Source organism: Zalophus californianus, chromosome 13 (genome assembly GCF_009762305.2).
Source record: "Zalophus californianus isolate mZalCal1 chromosome 13, mZalCal1.pri.v2, whole genome shotgun sequence".
In the NCBI taxonomy this organism is placed as follows: Eukaryota; Metazoa; Chordata; class Mammalia; order Carnivora; family Otariidae; genus Zalophus; species Zalophus californianus.
Window position 1 is genome coordinate 95292591 of NC_045607.1, and position 18963 is coordinate 95311553.

The following is an 18963-nucleotide window of genomic DNA, read 5'->3' on the forward strand; positions in this document are numbered from 1 at the left end:
GGCCTTAAGAGCAAAATCTGAGGTTTCCAGAAGACAGAGTTCTGCCTTGGGACTGTAGCATCAACTCTTGCCTGAGTTCAGGCTGACCTACCTATTTCAGACTTGCTAGCCCCCAAATCATGTGAGTCCATTTCTTAAAATAAATCTTTTAATGTTATTAATCTCTTAATACTAATGAAAAGAACAAAAAACATTTACTAGTATTTATTTACACTGTAATTGAAAACCTTAAGAAAGCGTTTTATTTCCTTATAAAAAAAACTTACCAAGAGTCACCTGAACAGTGCTTGCCTTCCTACTAACATAGAACTTATAACATATGATGTGCAGTGGGTATCATCTGTGTACTGGCAAACTGTCAGACACCTTTCTAATCTGATTCAACTTCCAACATTTTGTCCTTCGTGTTTTCAATGTCATGAAATACCATCTCTGAGAGTTCCTTCAAAGTGAAGCATTTTGCTGACATCACTTCCCCGGGGACATCTTTTTCATCACACTGCTCTCCTTTACTCTGGTTACCAGCTCATTTCTCCTGTACCTCTGCAGAGGTTCTATCTGAATCTCACTTCTAGCATGATCAGTAATTACTTCTTCACTGCACTTCCACCCTCGCTGGCCAGTTCCTTTTCAATGATTGATTTTTGTAAACTGTCGTGTGGGTTTATCACTGGAGACAAGGAGGCAACACAGCTACACGCTTAGCTGTCTGTGCACGAACTGAGATGTGCAGTGACCCGTCACCAGCAGATTCTGCAAGAAGTGACATCACTGGTCACTGAGCGTGATGTTCATCCGTGATGTATGCAGTGTTCTGTGGCTGAGCAGCTAGGAGCAGTTCGTACTTTACTCACAACCACTACACCACAGTGATGGAAATGTGAGCTGTTCTGCTGTATTTTTTAACTGAACTAGATATAACTGAAATTTGTGCATACTGGAATGTGCAAAAAGAGGGCTGCCTATGCTTAATGTAATTTTTAATGTCCGAGAGAAATTATGATGATATAATTAGTGATTGCTGACATAAGAAGAAAGATAAATTGTTACAGTCTCAGCGTAAGCTGGATCTTGACTATTTAAAAATGCATAGAAAAAGACTGGAAAGAAATAGTAAGTCAACAATATTTACTGAACACCTGTCATTTGCCAAGAACTGTTCTAGGCGCTGAGGACAGCAGTAAGCAAAGCAGACAAAAATTCATGTCTTTAGGAAGGTTCTAGTCTAAAAGAGAAAGGTTAAGAAGGACACACAGTAACAACATAAAGCAAAATACACAGCATGTCAGAGGTGAAATTATAATGCTTTTGGAGAAAAACAGAGAAGAGGGACTGAAGTGATGAGAACAGGTTACATTATTCAAGACAATAGTCAGTAAAGGCTTTACTAAAAAATGACATCTGGGTGAAAAGCTAAGGGTTACGGAGTGCGGTTAGTATCTGGGGGGAAAGCAATCAAGCAGAAAAAAAAGAGAACCTGCAAAGCCCTCAGGTAAGCACAGGCTTGCTTGGAGCTAGGTCAGCAGGGAGTACAGAAGAGAACAGGGATGATGCCAGAGGAGAAAATGGAGTGGGGATGGGATTGGTTAAGAATGCCACAAGCTGGCTTATATTTTGTCAGGATCTCTACTGAAAGGAGACCAGGGAGTCTTTTCATTATAGATCTATTCTGAAGGCACAACCACAGAATCTGCTGATGGAATGGTTTTGGGAAGAGAAAGGAGTTAACACTTACTCCAGGGATTTTGGTCTGAGTGAGGATGGCATGACCAGTAACTGAAATAAGTAAGGCCTGGGAGCAGGTCAGGCTAGAGGGGAAGATCAGGAATTAGTTTTGGCACGTTAACTTTGAGATGCTTATCAGACCGGGAAATAGAGGTGTCACAATAAGGCAACTGGGTATATAAATCTGGAGTTCTGGATGAAGGTCTAGGAAGGTATCTGAGAGCTGGAAGTGGTAAGTCTGATAATGTCATCCAGGAAGCGAGTGCAGAGGTAGAAGAAACTGTTGTCCAAGGCCTGAGTCATTCATATCTCAGAAGTCTAGGGGATGAGGAACACATATGACTTGCCAGAGAGAGGGTTAGGAAAGATGTTACTTTGAAAACAAAATTAAAACAATCAAGTTATTGTATGATCCAGCAATTCTGGTACCCCTCGGTGTATTCTCAGGGCAAAGTGAAAACACAGGGCCCCATGAAAATTTGTACACAAATGTAATGTTCACAGCAGTATCATTACTCAGGCCAAGAAGTGGAAGAAATACAAATGTCCATCACTAATGAACAGATGAACTGTGTATGTTCACACAACAGATATTATTTGGCCATAAAAAAATGAAGTACTAATATGTGCTGCAACACAGGTGGGCCTGGATGATATCAGGGAAGTGAAGGACAGTCACAAAAGACTGTTTTATAGTATGATTCCATTTGATTGTTTGTTTTTAAGTGTTTTAAGATTTTATTTATTTGAGAGAGAGAGAAAGCACGCAGAGGCAGGAAGGACAAGCAGACTCCATGCCGAGCGTGGAGCCCAGCGCGAGGCTTATATCATGACGCTGAGATCATGACCTGAGCCAAAACCAAGGTTGGACTCTGAACCAGCAGACACCCAGGCGTCCCAGTATGACTCCACTTATACGAAATGTCCAGAACAGGCCAATCTATAGAAGCAGAAAAGTAGATCTGTGCTGATGGCTGTACAAGTCTGTAAACACGCTGAACCCATGGAACGTACACTTTTACTGGGTGACTTTCATGGTGTGTGAATTTCATCTGAATATAGCTGCCAGAGGAAAAAACCTGAAACTGGAGAATACACAGATTTGTTTCCTCTTGTATCTTTTATGGGTGCTCACCCCAAATATGAACTTTCTCACCCATGCATTACAACAGTAAACTTACAAAGTACAAGTAACTGTGGAAAATCTACAAAGAACGAACATAAAGAAGAAAACTGTGAATCATCCATAAATCCATATGCTTTCACGCTTCAGGTGACTCCGTTTTAATCACGTTTCCCCCTACTTATACACATGTATTTTGGTAAAAACAAAACAAAAGCCATACTCTAGTTTTACAATCTTTTTGGCTCACACATTATGTAGTATTCTTTAAAAATGTGTTCTTCATGTACCCGTATTACATCATATGGCTGTGCCACAAAGTACTTCTAATTTTAAGGCATTTTAATTGCTTCCATGTTTACTATTACAAACAGCCCTTTACCTGAATCTCTTAACTATTTGATTAGAACAATTTTCTAGAAACAGAATTGCTTTGTTAAAATAAGTGAATATTTTGAGGTTTTTTTTTTTTTTTTAAGATTTTTATTTATTTGACAGAGAGAGACAGCGAGAGAGGGAACACAAGCAGGGGGAGTGGGAGAGGGAGAAGCAGGCTTCCCGCTGAGCAAGTAGCCCAATGTGGGGCTAGATTCCAGGACCCTGGGATCATGAGCTGAGCTGAAGGCAGACGTCTCATGACTGAGCCACCCAAGTGCCCCTGCTTTGAGGTTCTTTAAACACTGCCTTCTAGGAAAGCTATACCAATTTATCCTCCATCAACCATGTATGGGGACCCAATTTACCACAAAATAAACTAGTTATTGTCAGTTTAAACTTTTCTACCAATGTCTATGTGAAAATATAATCTCGGGGCGCCAGGGTGGCTCAATCAGTTAAGCAGCTGCCTTTGGCTCAGGTCATGATCCCATGGTTCTGGGACTGAGCCCCACATCAGGCTCCTTGTTCAGCAGGGAGCCTGCTTCTCCCCTACCTGACGTTTCCCCTGCTTGTGCTTGCCCTCTGTCTCTCTCTCTCTCTCTGTCAAATAAATAAAATCTTAAAAAAAGAAAATATAATCTCATTTCATTTGGGATTCATTGCTTCCTAGTGATAAACCTATTTCTACACTGACATCTTTTGTAAACTGCTAGCTTACGTCCTTCCTTCCCCTTCTGGGATATCAATCATTTTCATAACATTTTACTTTGAGAGCACTTTTATGTATTCCTCCTCCTATTTCACATGCTGCAAAGAACATTTTGTCACTTGTCTTAATTTTTATCATGGTGGTTTTGACTTACCAAAGTTAAAATACTGATGTAAATGCCTCAATCTTTTCCTTTATAAATTCTTTTCCTAAGAAAAGAAAATCTTTTCCCAAACTGGTAAGAAAATGGTCACCAAGATTTCCTTCTAATAGTTTTTGCTTTTTACATATTTCTCCTTGCAACATTTTAGTCAGCACATGAAGATATTGTGCTAATAGGGTTACATATACTAGTTCATTTAACCTGTAATAATCACCCTGGTTAGAAAGATCTTTTATTTATTTATTTTTAAAGATTTTGTTTATTTGAGAGAGCGAGCGAGCTCAAGGGGAGGGTGAGAAGGAGAGAGACTCCCAAGCAGACTCCTCACTAAATGTGGAGACCAACACGGGGCTTGATCCCACGATCTCTGTGACTTCCGTAACAAAGGTCATAGGTGCTGAACAGAGATTTAAAGCTAATGCAATTTGAAGCCCCATTCACTTCACTGTGCTCACACACACATTAAGCTATCTTAACAGAGCTACACTTTGCTGTAGGTGCTGTCATTTTATCCCTACCCCTTACACAATAACCTATCAGTACAGGACAGAAGTCCTTATTAAAGCTCAACGAGCTAAAGTTTGTATATACTGAAGTGGAATAAGCCACTGTCCAAGCCCCTGAATCAATCCAAATACCTTGTGTTTTACATTTTTTTTAGAGTAACAGTGTAGGTGTCTCTAGGTCAAAGTGTAGCACACCGCTCGGCTTCAGAGTACAGATCTAGCTGGTTCTATTTTGCAAAACCAGACTAAAACACATTTTAGTAGCTAGTCCACAAGATAAAAAGGTCTATGGAATAACTTCCCCAAGAATCTACTGTAAGGATAAATTTATGTTATATATATATATATTTTTTAAAGATTTTATTTATTTATTTGAGAAGGAGAGAATGAGAGATAGCACGAGAGGGAAGAGGGTCAGAGGGAGAGGCAGACTCCCTGCTGAGCAGGGAGCCCGATGCGGGACTCGATCCCGGGACTCCAGGATCATGACCTGAGCCGAAGGCAGTCGCTTAACCAACTGAGCCACCCAGGCGCCCTTTACGTTGTATTTTTATCAATGCTTTCTCTCACTTATTTTTTCCTTTTCATCTATGCTGATCACAAACAGGTGCTTAAATGACCACATGCCAGATTCTTGATCATATTCCTCTTCTCAATGAGTACTAAAAACTTCTTGCTTCAACCTTTATTTAAAATGCCATTTTAGGGGTACCTGGGTGGCTCAGTCAGTTGAGTGTCCGACTTGACTTTGCTCAGGTCATGATCTCAGGGTAGTGAGATCGAGCCCACATCAGTCTGCTGGAAATTCTCTCTCTCTCTCCCTCTGCCCCTCCCCCTGCTCATGCTCGCTAAAATAAATAAATCTTAAAAAAAAAAAAAAATAGGGGCACCTGGGTGGCTCAGTTGGTTGGGCAACTGCCTGCGGCTCAGGTCATGATCCTGGAGTCCCAGGATCGAGTCCCGCATTAGGCTCCCTGCTCGGCGGGGAGTCTGCTTCTCCCTCTGACCCTCTCATGCTCTCTCTCTCCCTCTCTCATCCTCTCTCTCTCTCTCTCCCTCTGTCATTCTCTCTCTCTCAAATAAATAAAATCTTTAAATAAAAAAATAAAATAAAAATAAAAAAGTAAAAAATAAAATGCCATTATTGTAAGCATACTCAAATTCTTTTTGAAACTAGGAAAAGAATAAATAGCATTCATTACAAATAATGCTGCTCCCAGCTGTAAATTCAGCAAATTACTACGATATAATTTTGTGTGCTCCTCAACTCACAGATCAATACCATCCAAGCTGGGAGGGACACACAGGACACTATTCCCATAGACTGACTATACTGTGAAGTGGGACTGGAACATAACATTCTAATCTTTCATAAGCTTTTCTGATAAATATCACATTAAAATTTAAACAATGAATTAAGGCTAATTAATTACATGGTCGAGGACTCAGTTGTGACTAGAACACAAACTTTGACAAAAGACAACTATATAGCTGACGAAATCTTGATGCTGTCTTCTTCCTCAATATCAAAGTCAATCTCAAAAGCAGACAAGAATATGATAGACAGGGCAATTAAAAGCCTCACATAATTAAACACTTTATAAACTGTTGTACACATGTTAATAAAAATGAAGTACTGCTTTTACCAGTAAACCATTCTATGCCTTATGGGCTTGGGTTATGTTTCATTTTGACATTAATAATCTAGGTAGAAGTTTAGATTTAGGTTCCAGAACAAATAGTGATTATTTCCCTACTTCTCACTTAAACTTCCAGACTTAAACTACTAAAGGATTCCTGCCTTTGGTTCCCTGTGAACCACACAAAAACTGTTCTTACCTTTACACCTTGAATGAGACCATTCATGAGGAATGTGTGTTGAGGGAATGTTTCATGTAGAACCTACAAAAAGCAAACAAACATCAAGAGAAATTCAAAAACAAATTAAAGAGAAAGACTTTGCTTCTGTTAATGTTAGGTTAGGTAAGTAAGATGAACCCTGGACTGAAAACATTTTAAATATCAGCGAAATATGTAAAATATCCTTAAAGTATGAAAAGGTAAAAAATAATGAGGCAGAAATCTAAATAAAGCAAGAACCTACACAGGAGCACTCAGGTGTTTTTCTTACAAAAGCATTTGCAGCAAACACAAACTGTTAATGGGCCCCCTTCACCACCAACAATTTTAAGCAGGTGCCACAAAAGGTTATATAAGCTCAAGTATGAACCTGCAGCCCAGCTTCATGTGACCTAGGTAGTCCAGGAAACTTCAAGCCTTCAATTTGAATCACAGTGATTCCAGACTGGTAGCACCTCTGGATATCTAACAGAAAAAATCTAAAATCAATCCTGAAAAGGCATCATCTAGGTTTCAAATCAACCATATATTTTTTTTCAAATATAATGACCAGGACACAATTAAAGGTAATCAGATACAAAATGAAATATGACACCATGAGCAAGAAAGAGCAACAAAGAATATGTATATAATAGAAACAGACTCTCAACAACTTCACATTCTGGAATTACTTAACAGAAATAATGTAAAAAGAGTATGCTTGGGGTACCTCGGCAGCTCAGTTAGTTAAGCATCTGACTTTGGCTCAGGTCATCATCTTGGGGTCCTGGGATCAAGCCCTGTGTCGGGCTCCTCATTCAGCAGGGAGTCTGCTTGACTCTCTCTCTCTGTGCCCCTTCGCCCACTGGTACGTGCATGCTCTCTTTCTCTCAAATAAATAAAATCTTTAAAAAATATGCTTACTATGTTCCAAGATATAGAAAATAAGCTTGAAATTTTTGAACTAGCTGTAAGAAAGTCCACAGATTTTAAAAAGAAAAGAAATTCCAAAACAGAAAAATGTATTGACTTAAGTTAGGAACTCACTCAATGGAGATATCTGATAAGATTAGACATGGCTGAGAATTACTGAACCCAAAAGTAGGTCAAGAGAAACTATCCAGAATGCAACATGGAGAGACAAAAAGACAAAAAATAAAAGAGAAAGTAAAAGACACAGAGAATCCTATAAGAAAACATGACACAACTTCAATTAAACTTGTCTTCTTTATGAGGCAGACACAAAATTTCAGGAGCCAATGGCTGAGAATGTACTAGAACCAATGACAGACATCAGGGCAGAGATTAAAGCAGCATAATAAATTTTAAGCAATATAAAAAGAAATCCAAACTCACAATCAGAAAACCAAACCAAACCAAAACAAACCAAAAAAACTTAAAAGCAGCAAGAGAAATACAGACTGGCTTCAAATGAGCAGCAGTTAAGATGTCTTCGTAAGAGTAACAATGGAGCCCAGACAAGAAGCATGCCATCCTATCATCAACAAAACGAGGAAAGGAAGACAAATGCCCACCTACAATTCTATACCTGGTTAAAATGTGTTTTGAGCACAATTTTTAACCTAGCAAAAACTTAACAGTAGTGAGTCTACTAACTTATGGACTCCACCTAATGAGATACAAAAAAATGTACTTCCAGTAGAAGGAAAATAATCTAGACTAAGATGTGAGATGCAACATGAAATAAACAGCAAAGAAAATGGTCAATATAAATGAACAGTGATGCACCCAACAAAATGATGTGTCCTGGAGGTTTTATTTTTATTTTTATTTTTTTTAAAGATTTTATTTATTTATTTGAGAGAGAGAGAGAGATAGAGAGCACGAGAGGGAAGAGGGTCAGAGGGAGAAGCAGACCCCCCTGCCGAGCAGGGAGCCCAACGTGGGACTCGATCCTGGGACTCCGGGATCATGACCTGAGCCGAAGGCAGTCGCCTAACCAACTGAGCCACCCAGGCGCCCTGGAGGTTTTATTTTTAATTGTGTGGAATTAGAAGACTTAATGACATTAGAATAAACGAGGTAACTAAATGAAGTGTTTACATTCCTTCACCTCACTCGTGCTGACACTGCTGTCCTGGATAAGGGTGAAGATATTGACATTAGACTTCAGTAAGTTTGCATGGAATGCTATGAAAGTAAAATGCATTCACAGAAATCATTTCCAACCTTTCCCTTAACAAGATTATTCTTAAGGTTTAGAAAAGGTTTGTCATCTCAGCTAGCGGCATTTGAACTCTACCTATTTATAATGGAAAAATAAGAAAGTAGATAAGGGACAGCAAATATCACATGTTAAAAATCTTTAGAGTTCTCAGAAAATTCTCAAAAATAACACACTTCATAGGATACAGAGATATAAAACTTTTCTTTAAAGAAAATGGAATGCAAATCACTATCAGAACTACTTAACAGTTTCATTTGTTACATGCATCATATGGTGAAACAGCAAAACACAGGAAAGTCAGTATATTTTTAAAAATGTTTCTCTAATCCTGGGTGTGCCACTGGGTGTGGGTATCTACTGTCTCACAACCCTCTGTTCTCCCCTTACATATTCTGTCAAACTGAGGCTGAGAGCATACAGACATTTCTCAGACTCCCTGTGTATACAGGCTTTCTCACAGTTTCTGCTGGGGGAAACAGAAAGTGGAGAAGTTCCTGTGAATACTACACCAACCCCAGGGCTGCCTGTTTGCTGTCAAAGGGGCACCGGCACCGATCCTCCACTGCCTCCGGCTCTGTCCTCTGACCTCCCCTAAAACAACTCTACCCTCAAAACGACCCAAACATGCATTCACTTGTGCAGATGATGCAATCCAGAAACAGGAGACAACCACTTAAGTCTGGCAAAACCATCTGCATGTATAAACAATGGAGTATGCATTTACTGGGCTGTACATTAAACTGAAGAGATCTAATGGGATGCCTGGCTATGTGAGGGACCATTTCTGGGCAACAGTGCCACGATGCAGGAAGTTCCTCTAAGAATTTTCGATCTGTACTTTTCAAAATTCTTCTTCATTTTCCTAATGGGGGGGGAGTGGAGAAGAAAGCAGTTAAATCTTATTGGATAAATAAGTCAATAAAAAAAAGCCAAGTCTTCATAAAATAAAGCAGCTGTAAACAAAACCGCAATATTCTACCCATTTTATGATAAATTAAAAAAAATTAAATACAGTATATAATTTAACCTAACGATAAAAAGTTTATTAAACATTTCTGATAGAAATCTAAGCTTTCATTTTTAACATCTTCCTATATAAAATAAAACTTAAGGAAGATATTGCCTTTATTCTTCAGGACTATTGTAAGCATTAAATATAATGGTATTTCCTTTTTTAAAAAAAAAATTATTTATTTATTTGGCAGAAAGAGAGAGAACACAAACAGGGGAAGCAGCAGAGGGAGAAGCAGATTCCCCACTGAGCAAGGAGCCTGATGTGGGGCTCGATCCCAGGGCCCCGGAATCATGACCTGAGCTGAAGGCAGCCGCTTAACCGACTGAGGCGCCCAGGCGCCCCTGTAATAGTATTTCCTAATAACTGAAAGTTTAGAGAGTTGAACTGACTTCTAGTACAATGAAGCTAATAACCGCGTATGTATGTTTATATGCTTACACATTACACACACACACACAGCTCTATTTCTGTTACTTCTACCTAAAATTCCACTGATGGGAAACTAAATTTACAGTGTTCTTGAGAAGCTAAGAATAGTGAGGGACTTCTGGATGATACACAGCAGACAGGAAACCCTGAAAGAGTTGAAGCAACAATAACATGTGAAAGTGGGGTAAAAAAAAGATCTTTGAAAACGTAAATTTCCCAGAGTCCAGGAAAAAAAACTAAAACAAAAAAAAAAACAAGATTCAGCACTGGAGGAGGAAAAACATCCATAGTTGAAGAGGTTTTTAAACGGTTATAAAATGAGCTGCTGGTATCTTGCTCTCAAGGCTGCTGACCTCCGTATCTGTGCCCAACATAAGGATCAGACAGCATAGTTCTCTGAACTGACATTACTAAATGGGATACCTGCAGAACCAAATGGATAGGATTAAAAAATGGTAATGCCCCAGGTTCCTTATGTTTGCCAAGAGTAGCATAAAGCCCTACAATCACACAATAAACTAATTCATCATTATAGAGGGATCTCTGAACAACCACACTGTCATAAATCAAGAGCTCCTACAAGCAGTGCTTGCATTCAATTCTGAGGAACAGGCCTGTCCACCGGGGCAGTACTCCAACTACCAGAGGTGTCTAGGGCACAGGTGGCAAATTGGCAAGCTGATACTCTTTCTGACTTGTATTTGTGTTTTTCAAAGTGTGATAATTGTCACTGTGTAAATTTTAGGAAAAATCATACTCCGTATGATTTTCTAGCATGTCACAGGAACTCAGAAGATTTCAAAACATGGGGCTTCAACTGCCACATCACTGATTAGCTGAGTAAGCAGACAGTGGCTGCTGCAGCTGAAGGAGCATGTATTCCAACTACAACATTCCAACACCACTTCTGACATTTACATTACTTGCCTAGCCCCAGAAGACATTTGTTTTCACCATCTCTGATCTACCCCTCATTTGTAAATATAAGCATGTATAAAATTCAGTAACAATTCTGAAAATACTGAAAGGCACAAAAAGAACACAAATAGAAAAAGATAATCTGCCTCACTGCCAAATAACTAAATTATGGTAGGAAACAGAAGAAAGTTTTAAAATAAGTAAGTGCCGGGCGCCTGGGTGGCTCAGTCATTAAGCGTTGCCTTGGGCTCAGGTCATGATCCTGGAGTCCTGGGATCGAGTCCCACATTGGGCTCCCTGCTCAGGAGGAAGCCTGCTTCTCCCTCTCCCACTCCCCCTGCTTGTGTTCCTGCTTTCGCTCTCTCTCTGTCAAATAAATAAATATAATCTTAAAAAAAATTTTTTTAATAAAATAAAATAAGTGTCCTCCAAGTCATTCCAAAAAATGCTATGCACATTAAAAACAATGTGCTGCACAGGGACCTGCACCAAAGCAAAACAAGTAAAAAAAAGTCTTCAAGAACTGATTATAGGAGAAAGCACAGAAATACAGAAAAGGAAGAACATCAGAATGGATAAGTATCAGGGTAAATACTGACTGTATAAAATAATACAATGTACTGTAGTGTTTAAAAAAATACAGAATTTAGCTGCACAACAATAACGTAAAAAGTGGAAGAGAAATACATCTCTCTTGAAGGATGCCAGAACAGGTAGACAAAAGACATCAGTGAATATATAAAAGACATCAAACATAATTAACAAATTTAACATACTTACCACATAGACAATACTACTCCAGGGAATACTTGTTCTTTTCAGATCATATGGAAAATTTATCAGAATTAACCATACGCAAGTATACAAAACAAGCTTCAACAAATTTTGAAGAACTGAAATAATTCATAATATGATCTCTGATAATACAATCTAGAAAAGTCCCCAAATGTTTAGAAATTAAGATAATAGACATGCAACAATCTATGACCATAGGGAATATAGTCATTAAGACTGTAAAAACTCTGTATGGTGACAGATGGTAACTATCACGGTGAGCACTATGTAATGTATAGAACTGTCAAATCACTATGTTGTACACCTGAAACTAATATATCATACTGTACTTCAATTAAAAATAAAAATAAAAGAAACTGTCCCCCCCCCCCACACACACACGGGAATATTATTCAGCCATTAAAAAGGAAGGAAATTCTGCCACTTGAGACAACATTAATGGACCCTGAGGGCATTTCGCTAAGAGAAATAAGTCAAACAGAAAAAGACTAATATCATATTATCTCATTTATATGTGGAAGCAAACAAAACACAGAGAACAGACTGGTGGTTGCCAGAGGCAGGGGATGGTGGGTGAAATGGGTGAAGGGGATGAAAAGTACAAGCTTCTAGTTATAAATATATATCAGAACTAAGTGAGTGGGATTTATGCAAGGGTGGCCTAATATTCAAAAATCAGTACTAACTGGGCACCTGGGTGGCTCGGTCGGTTACATGTCTGCCTTCGGCTCGGGTCATGATCCCAGAATCCTGGGATCCAGCTCCGCATCGGGCTCCCTGCTCAGCGGGGAGCCTGCTTCTCCCTCTACCCCCCTTCCTGTAATCTCTCTCTCTCTCTCTCTCAAATAAACAAAATCTTTCAATTAAAAAAATCAATATAACTGGCCACATTACTCAAATAAAGGAAAAATCTAATTGTTATCTAGTTACATGCAGAAAATTCATTTGATAAAATTTAACACCTAATTAGTTAACTGTAAGCAGAACAGGAATAGAGGGGAATTTCCCTTCTCTGACAATGAGTATCTACAAAAACATATCTATAGCAAATAACATACTTAGTGGTGAGTTTTAAATTTTGGATCACTTTCCAACAGAAATCATCTATGAGATAAGGATGCCTACTATGATCGTCTCTATTCAACACTGTACTGAATGTCACAGCAATGCAGTAAGAAAAAGAAAAAGAAAAAGGACTGGAAGATTTAAAAACTAACAAAATATATGAACGTGTATGCAAAAATCTGCAGATAAACACAGGATTAGTAAGTGAATTCAGCAAAATCACTAGACACAAGGTCAAAACACAAATTGTTTCATGTACCAGTAAGGCAGAAAATTAAATCTTTACCCATCCCCATGAATACCCTAGCCAGCTAAGCACCAAGCGTTCAGGGACTGACTGGGAACTTGCCACCAGTCTTGGCACCCTGGCTGTGTAAGTTAACAGCCCCAAGGCCCTGAAATGCAAACTAAGACCTAGTCAGAAAAGCAGCAATGGGATGGGAATGACTATAAGCAGGGCCAAGTCCATATTTCCAATGGGAATGGCATCTCTCTGCCTCATTTATCCCAGCAATTAGAGCCTCCATTTTTTATTGCATCTCATTAATAGACCTTTTTATTTTGCCTTAATTAGATTTTAGTTCTTTTACCTCTCCAGAAAGGGATTCTGTAGTGTCTTCTATGCTTATTTCAAGCCCAGCTAGTATCTTTATAATCGTTATTCTAAACTCTAGTTCTGACATCTTACTTATATCCATACTGATTAGGTCTCTGGCTATCACTACCCTCTCTTGTTCTTTTTTGAGCTGAGTTTTTGTCTTGTCATTCTTGCAGAACGTGGTCACTTTTCTATTTGTAGAATTGCAGCAATTCTTTTCTTAGATCTCTGGATGAGTTTACAGGTGTTCAGAATGATTTGATAGCAATCTAGCTGAATTCCTGGGACCTGACAAAACTAAGGTCTCCTACTTCTCCGCCATCCTGGAAAGTCTCCAATTCTGTACTACTTCAAACAGAGCTCTTCTAATGAGTGCTAGGATGCAGGCAGTCAGACTGGACAAAATACTAATATGCGGGTACCGTTCTGTATCTCCAAATCCTTACTTCAGACTATTTTTCTCACCTGATGGAAAGAGGACAGAGTGCTGTCCACTAGTTACGGCATGGAAAAAAAAACCCACACATGAACCATCATCCTAATAGTTACACCAGAGTGGGCGATAGATGCAGGATGCCAAGAACTAGTTAACTGACGACAGTAAACCCCAACACCAAGGAAGAGGATCAACGAAGTCCTGCTGTAATAAACAAACCCTCATTCTGTCCCTTCCTCATCAAACAACCTAACATTATCAGTTCTCTGTACAACCAGAAAAGGCAGAAAGTAGAGGGGCTATGCCAGAGAAAATCTCCCCCCCACCCCCCATAAAGAAGGTGAAAGGAACCAGCCCTGCCACGTCAGAACAGAAACAGAGGTAGCAAACTGTGATGTAAAGGCTAAGGGAGATAGGACAGTAAAGGACATTTAGCTTAATTTAGTAACACCAAGAGCTCAGAAAAGAGAGAATGAACCCATCTATTAACTCAGCAACACTTTTTCTATGATGGTATAGTGTGTCAGAGTGATGCTAGCAACCCTGTACTCCTCACATGTTTATTTTAACCAAATCTTTGAAAGCAGCAAAACTGCTCAGAAACTGCAAAGAGAAAATAAAACAGCATTTTAGCTGGCTTCTAAGGTTGCATTCCAGGGTCTAACGAGGACAAAGAACGCCTAGGAAAATTATCTGCATTGGGCAGTAAGAAGAAAGGCACATCAGTCTTTGGATGCATATTAAAATTAATTAGCTAATTAATTAAAATTAAAAGAGATCTGACAATCTGGTCTAGGGCCAGAAAGGTCCCCAAAGATTTTAACTGTCTGGAAGGTGGTTTTAGAATTTCTTTCTTTTTTTTTTTTTTTATTTATTTATTTGAGAATGAAAGCACGAGAGGGAAGTGGGTCAGAGGGAGAAGCAGACTCCCTGCCGAGCAGGAAGCCCGATGTGGGACTCGATCCCTGGACTCCAGGATCATGACCTGAGCCGAAGGCAGTCGCTTAACCAACTGAGCCACCCAGGCGCCCTTAGAATTTCTAACAAGGCCTCAAAAATATTAAAGTATTCTTCACTTTGAATTCTTACTAGAGCATGATTATAGGATTAACTCTATATTGAGAAACCTGCTGAACCACTACAGCGGATTTCTGGTTGTCTTAGAAAAATACTATTTAAACTATTTAAAACGCTTAACACATGGGGGCTGGGGGGGACATGGACATGGACATGGACAGAGTGAGAGAGCCTAGACCAAAAATTAAGTAACATAGTTCCTTACAATGAGTAGCCTGTTGTGTCTATATTCATACTGAAAACAGGTCTCAGAGAAACAATCCCTCAAGGACACAACACGTGTGCCTACAATGCATATACTTGTTATTCAAAGAAAATATCTATTGAGCACCAACTGTGTCATAGGTAGCCCAAACAGTGGTGAACACAGCAGGCTCATGAAACTTAAAACGGGGACCACTTACCCCCATTAACTAATAACCAATTACCTTCTGTAGTAAAGCATTAGGAAGGAAAAGGTAGTATAATGAGAAAGAATAAAATAGAGGTTTAAAAACACAGGCAATCCTTTAGGCTGACTGTTCCATCCAAGCTGTCATTTTAATTAAATCAAATTTTATTTTAAATGCACCAGAAGAATTAAACATAGCAAAGTCTTATGTATGGCTAATAGCCACCCTTTAAAGATCCCTGTTTTCTAAAGCTAATTTGGAACCAAAGTTTATCTGTATCCAAAGGGATTCTCTGGTAAAGCAAAATGGTGACTGGGAAGAGTTAACCACCAATGATTTTTAAGACAACTGAAATGTAAGGCCAATTTAAAAATATCTTTTTCTTCAATTTTAAAATATTTTTATTAGAATTGTTAGTGATTGGGGTGCACCTCGGTGGCTCAGTCGAGTAAGTGTTTGACTCTTGATTTTGGCTCAGGTCATGATCTCAGGGTCCTGAAATTGAGCCCTCTGTCGGGCTCTGTCCTCAGTCCACTTGGGATTCTCTCGCTCTCTGTTCCTCCCCCTGCTTGCGCACACACGTGCATGTGCACTTTCTCAAATAAAATCTTCTTTTAAAAAAATAAAATAGTAATTAAGCACCCAAAATCTACATGCCAACGCTTTCTTAGGCATTTCCCTTCCCTCTAACCACAACACATATCAAATATCCAGGTTCTGGCTAAGAAATTCAGTACAGCCTCTGCAAAGAAGTGGCTATAGCGAGTAAGCTACCAAATAGGGCAATGATCACTGTTACAAGGTACTTACCAATCTATTTCCTATGTTCTTAGTCAAAGGCCATTACATCCATACAAAGTAAGTTACAAAGTTCAACAAAACTGCAATAATTTCCCCTTGTGCATCTTCACAGTCTTCCTAAATACCTACAGTTCACTCACAGCACTTCCAGGATTCTGGCTCAGTGGGAGTGCCTTGCTACCCAAGAATATTTAACGTGCAGCCCAGGTGTTTTGTTGCAGGTAGTTCTTAGTCTACACAGTGGAAACAACACAGTGGAATAAGCAGTCTTAAATCACTGTCAAGAGATTCTCTCAAACACATACCTAAACATTTGGCCCTGGGCATATATGCTTAAGAACCTCTGTTTTGCTTTCATAAACAAGGACCTGTTCAGCAATACTTACAGTTAACATTGGAGTTGTCAACAAGCCCCACGCAAAGAATTCTAGGAAGATGACAATAGCAGCATGATACACACTTGGTCTGCCAAAGCCTTGTAGCTAAAAAAGGAAGAAAGTTATTATGAAAAATAGTAGACAGATAAAAGAAATCAATTTTGCTAAAATGGTATCTAACACACAAAATAAAGACTGTATAAAATAAGCTTAGGACCTACCTATATTATATACGATAAAACTTCATTCTGTGGCATCCCTGATTCCTTGCCTAATCACAGAAGGTGGCAAACTTATATAAACTTTTTCACTTGTTCCATGACTGCAAATAACTGAGCTTTGGTTGAGAATCAACTGGGTCTTTAAGAGACTGAGGTTCCAAGATCTGACTATTCTGTCTCTTACTAATTATGTGTCCCTCAGCAACTTGGCCTTTCTAAGCCTGGTTTCTCTAGCTATGTAAAGAGAGAGGTGGGCATATGGGTCACTTGCTCAAAAGCTTCAGGGGCAGCACAGATGATTTAAATGGTGGGGGAGGAAGAACAATAAGGAAAACACAGCCCATACCAGGGGGTCAAAATCCAACTTTCTGTTTGTTACATTTTAAGACTGTATCTATTCTGCTAATTGTCTGCAGTTTATGACTCAGATCTGGAGATAAACCTAAAATTCCCTTCAACTTAATGTTGATTCTATGACAACGCTTATTACAAGACTAGGCACCTTGCTACCACTTGGTAGTAACTGAAAGTGATGCTTGCAAAAGACTCTGTAAAGCCCTCACTATTCTTATGCTTATATTTTTAAGTCTTTAAAAGGTAGAAGTAAATCTACATTTCACTGGAATTTAATCGTGAGGAAACAATCAGACAAATCCAGACTGTGGGACATTCTACAAGATAACAGGCGTGCTCTCCTTAGAAATGCCAATGTCATAAAAGACGGAAGTAAAGGTCAGGAGACTCATACATGTCGAAGGATGCGAGAGTCACACAACAAAATGGGGGATCCTGGAGGAACAGGGAACAGAAGGGTAAAATATGAATACGGACTTTACAACAGATAACCATTTGGGAATTCTTGATGTCTGCGACTTACCGTCAAACGGTTTGGCAAAGCAACAAGAGCAAAAAAAACCAAAACGGTATGTACGTACTTCCTAAAGCAAACGTTAAAAAATGCTCACTGCTGAATTTAGATGAAGGGAATATTATTTTACTTTTAACTTTTTTTTGTAGTTTTGAAAATTTTCAAAGAGCCAAGAACAAATGTTATTAAAAATACAAACTCGTGAATTTCTAAATTTTTGCCATGTCCAATGAAAAGTACCTTTACATGCCATTAAATAAGACATTTGCAAAAACAGAAAGCATTTTACAAAGTTTAAAAAAAAATTTAAGCATCTAACAACTCACCCCCTCCAAACCAAAAGGCCTTTAACATAATCTTCCAAAAAGGACTAGTTTTCAATAGTCCTTTACCAACAAAATAGTGAATGGAAATGGCAGCAACTTTTCAGCCTCTGCCTGCGATCAAGCCTTCTAGGACCCTCTGCGTAAGTCGTTCTAGCCGCTAGAGACAGAAATTTTGCCATCACCCTTGGCTCTCCCCACATTGCCCTCCATCTACTCCTCTACCACCTCTTGCCCAGGTTATAGAGTAGCTTTCCACCCTTGCTCCTTCACCCACTGCACTGCAGCCACAGTGCCCCCCTTTAAATGTAAATCAGATCCCTGCAACCCCTCTGCTCCACCCTCGTAAGACTTCCAGGGCAGTCAGCCCCACACCCCACTAGTCCAAGAAGGTCCCACACCTCCCTAACCCCTTGTTCTGCTCTTACTGTTTTCTAGAGGATTTCCAACAAACTTTATGATTCATTTTTGTCTACTGCCCATGGAATGGTAATTTAAATGCTATGAAGGAAAGGATTTTTGTCTTTGTTCGATGATGTATCCAAATAGCCCTTCTCTCACCCCACTATAGTAGTAAGCACTCTACAAAATCTGTGAGATGGAAGCAGGATCTCTTCTTCAGAGACTAACATTTTTTCTCTGATCTTTTAAACAGCAAAACCCAAAATGTAGAAAAATTTCTGAAGCAGATGGCCCAGTTTCTTCAACAAGGAAATGGTATGGGCAAAGAAAAAAAGAAAAAGGAGGGAGAACTATGTTAGTATATAGATTAAAAGAAATGTAAGAAATATTAACCAAAAGCAATACTCTGGGACTTTGGGGTTTGACTCAAACTATCTGGAAAAAAGACAATTCTGAAACAATCATGGAAATTTGAAAATGAACTGGATATTAGATGATACTAAAGAATTATACTCTTTGTAACTTAATGGTATTGAAGTAAGGTATGTTTTTTAAAGATCCATATCTCTTAGAGATACACATTAGTGTATTTGTGAACTGACAGTATGTTTGGAA

At 39.0% G+C, this 18963-nt stretch overlaps 1 protein-coding gene across 4 annotated transcripts in view; it reads right to left on the reverse strand.

The window, feature by feature from the left end:
* The window catches only part of MFSD14B (major facilitator superfamily domain containing 14B), a 71879-nt gene that overhangs the window by 24942 nt on the left and 27974 nt on the right, over positions 1-18963 (reverse strand). For 2 of the 4 annotated variants that reach the window (XM_027616483.2, XM_027616485.2), the window contains exons 2-3: positions 16544-16639; positions 6444-6506 (exon numbers count right to left, since the gene is read on the reverse strand). In XM_027616483.2, coding sequence (XP_027472284.1) covers positions 6444-6506; positions 16544-16639 — 159 coding nt within the window. Of the gene's footprint in view, positions 1-6443; positions 6507-16543; positions 16640-16755; positions 16773-18963 lie in introns of those variants that run through there. The other 2 variants (XM_027616486.2, XM_027616484.2) reach the window with 2 other exon arrangements.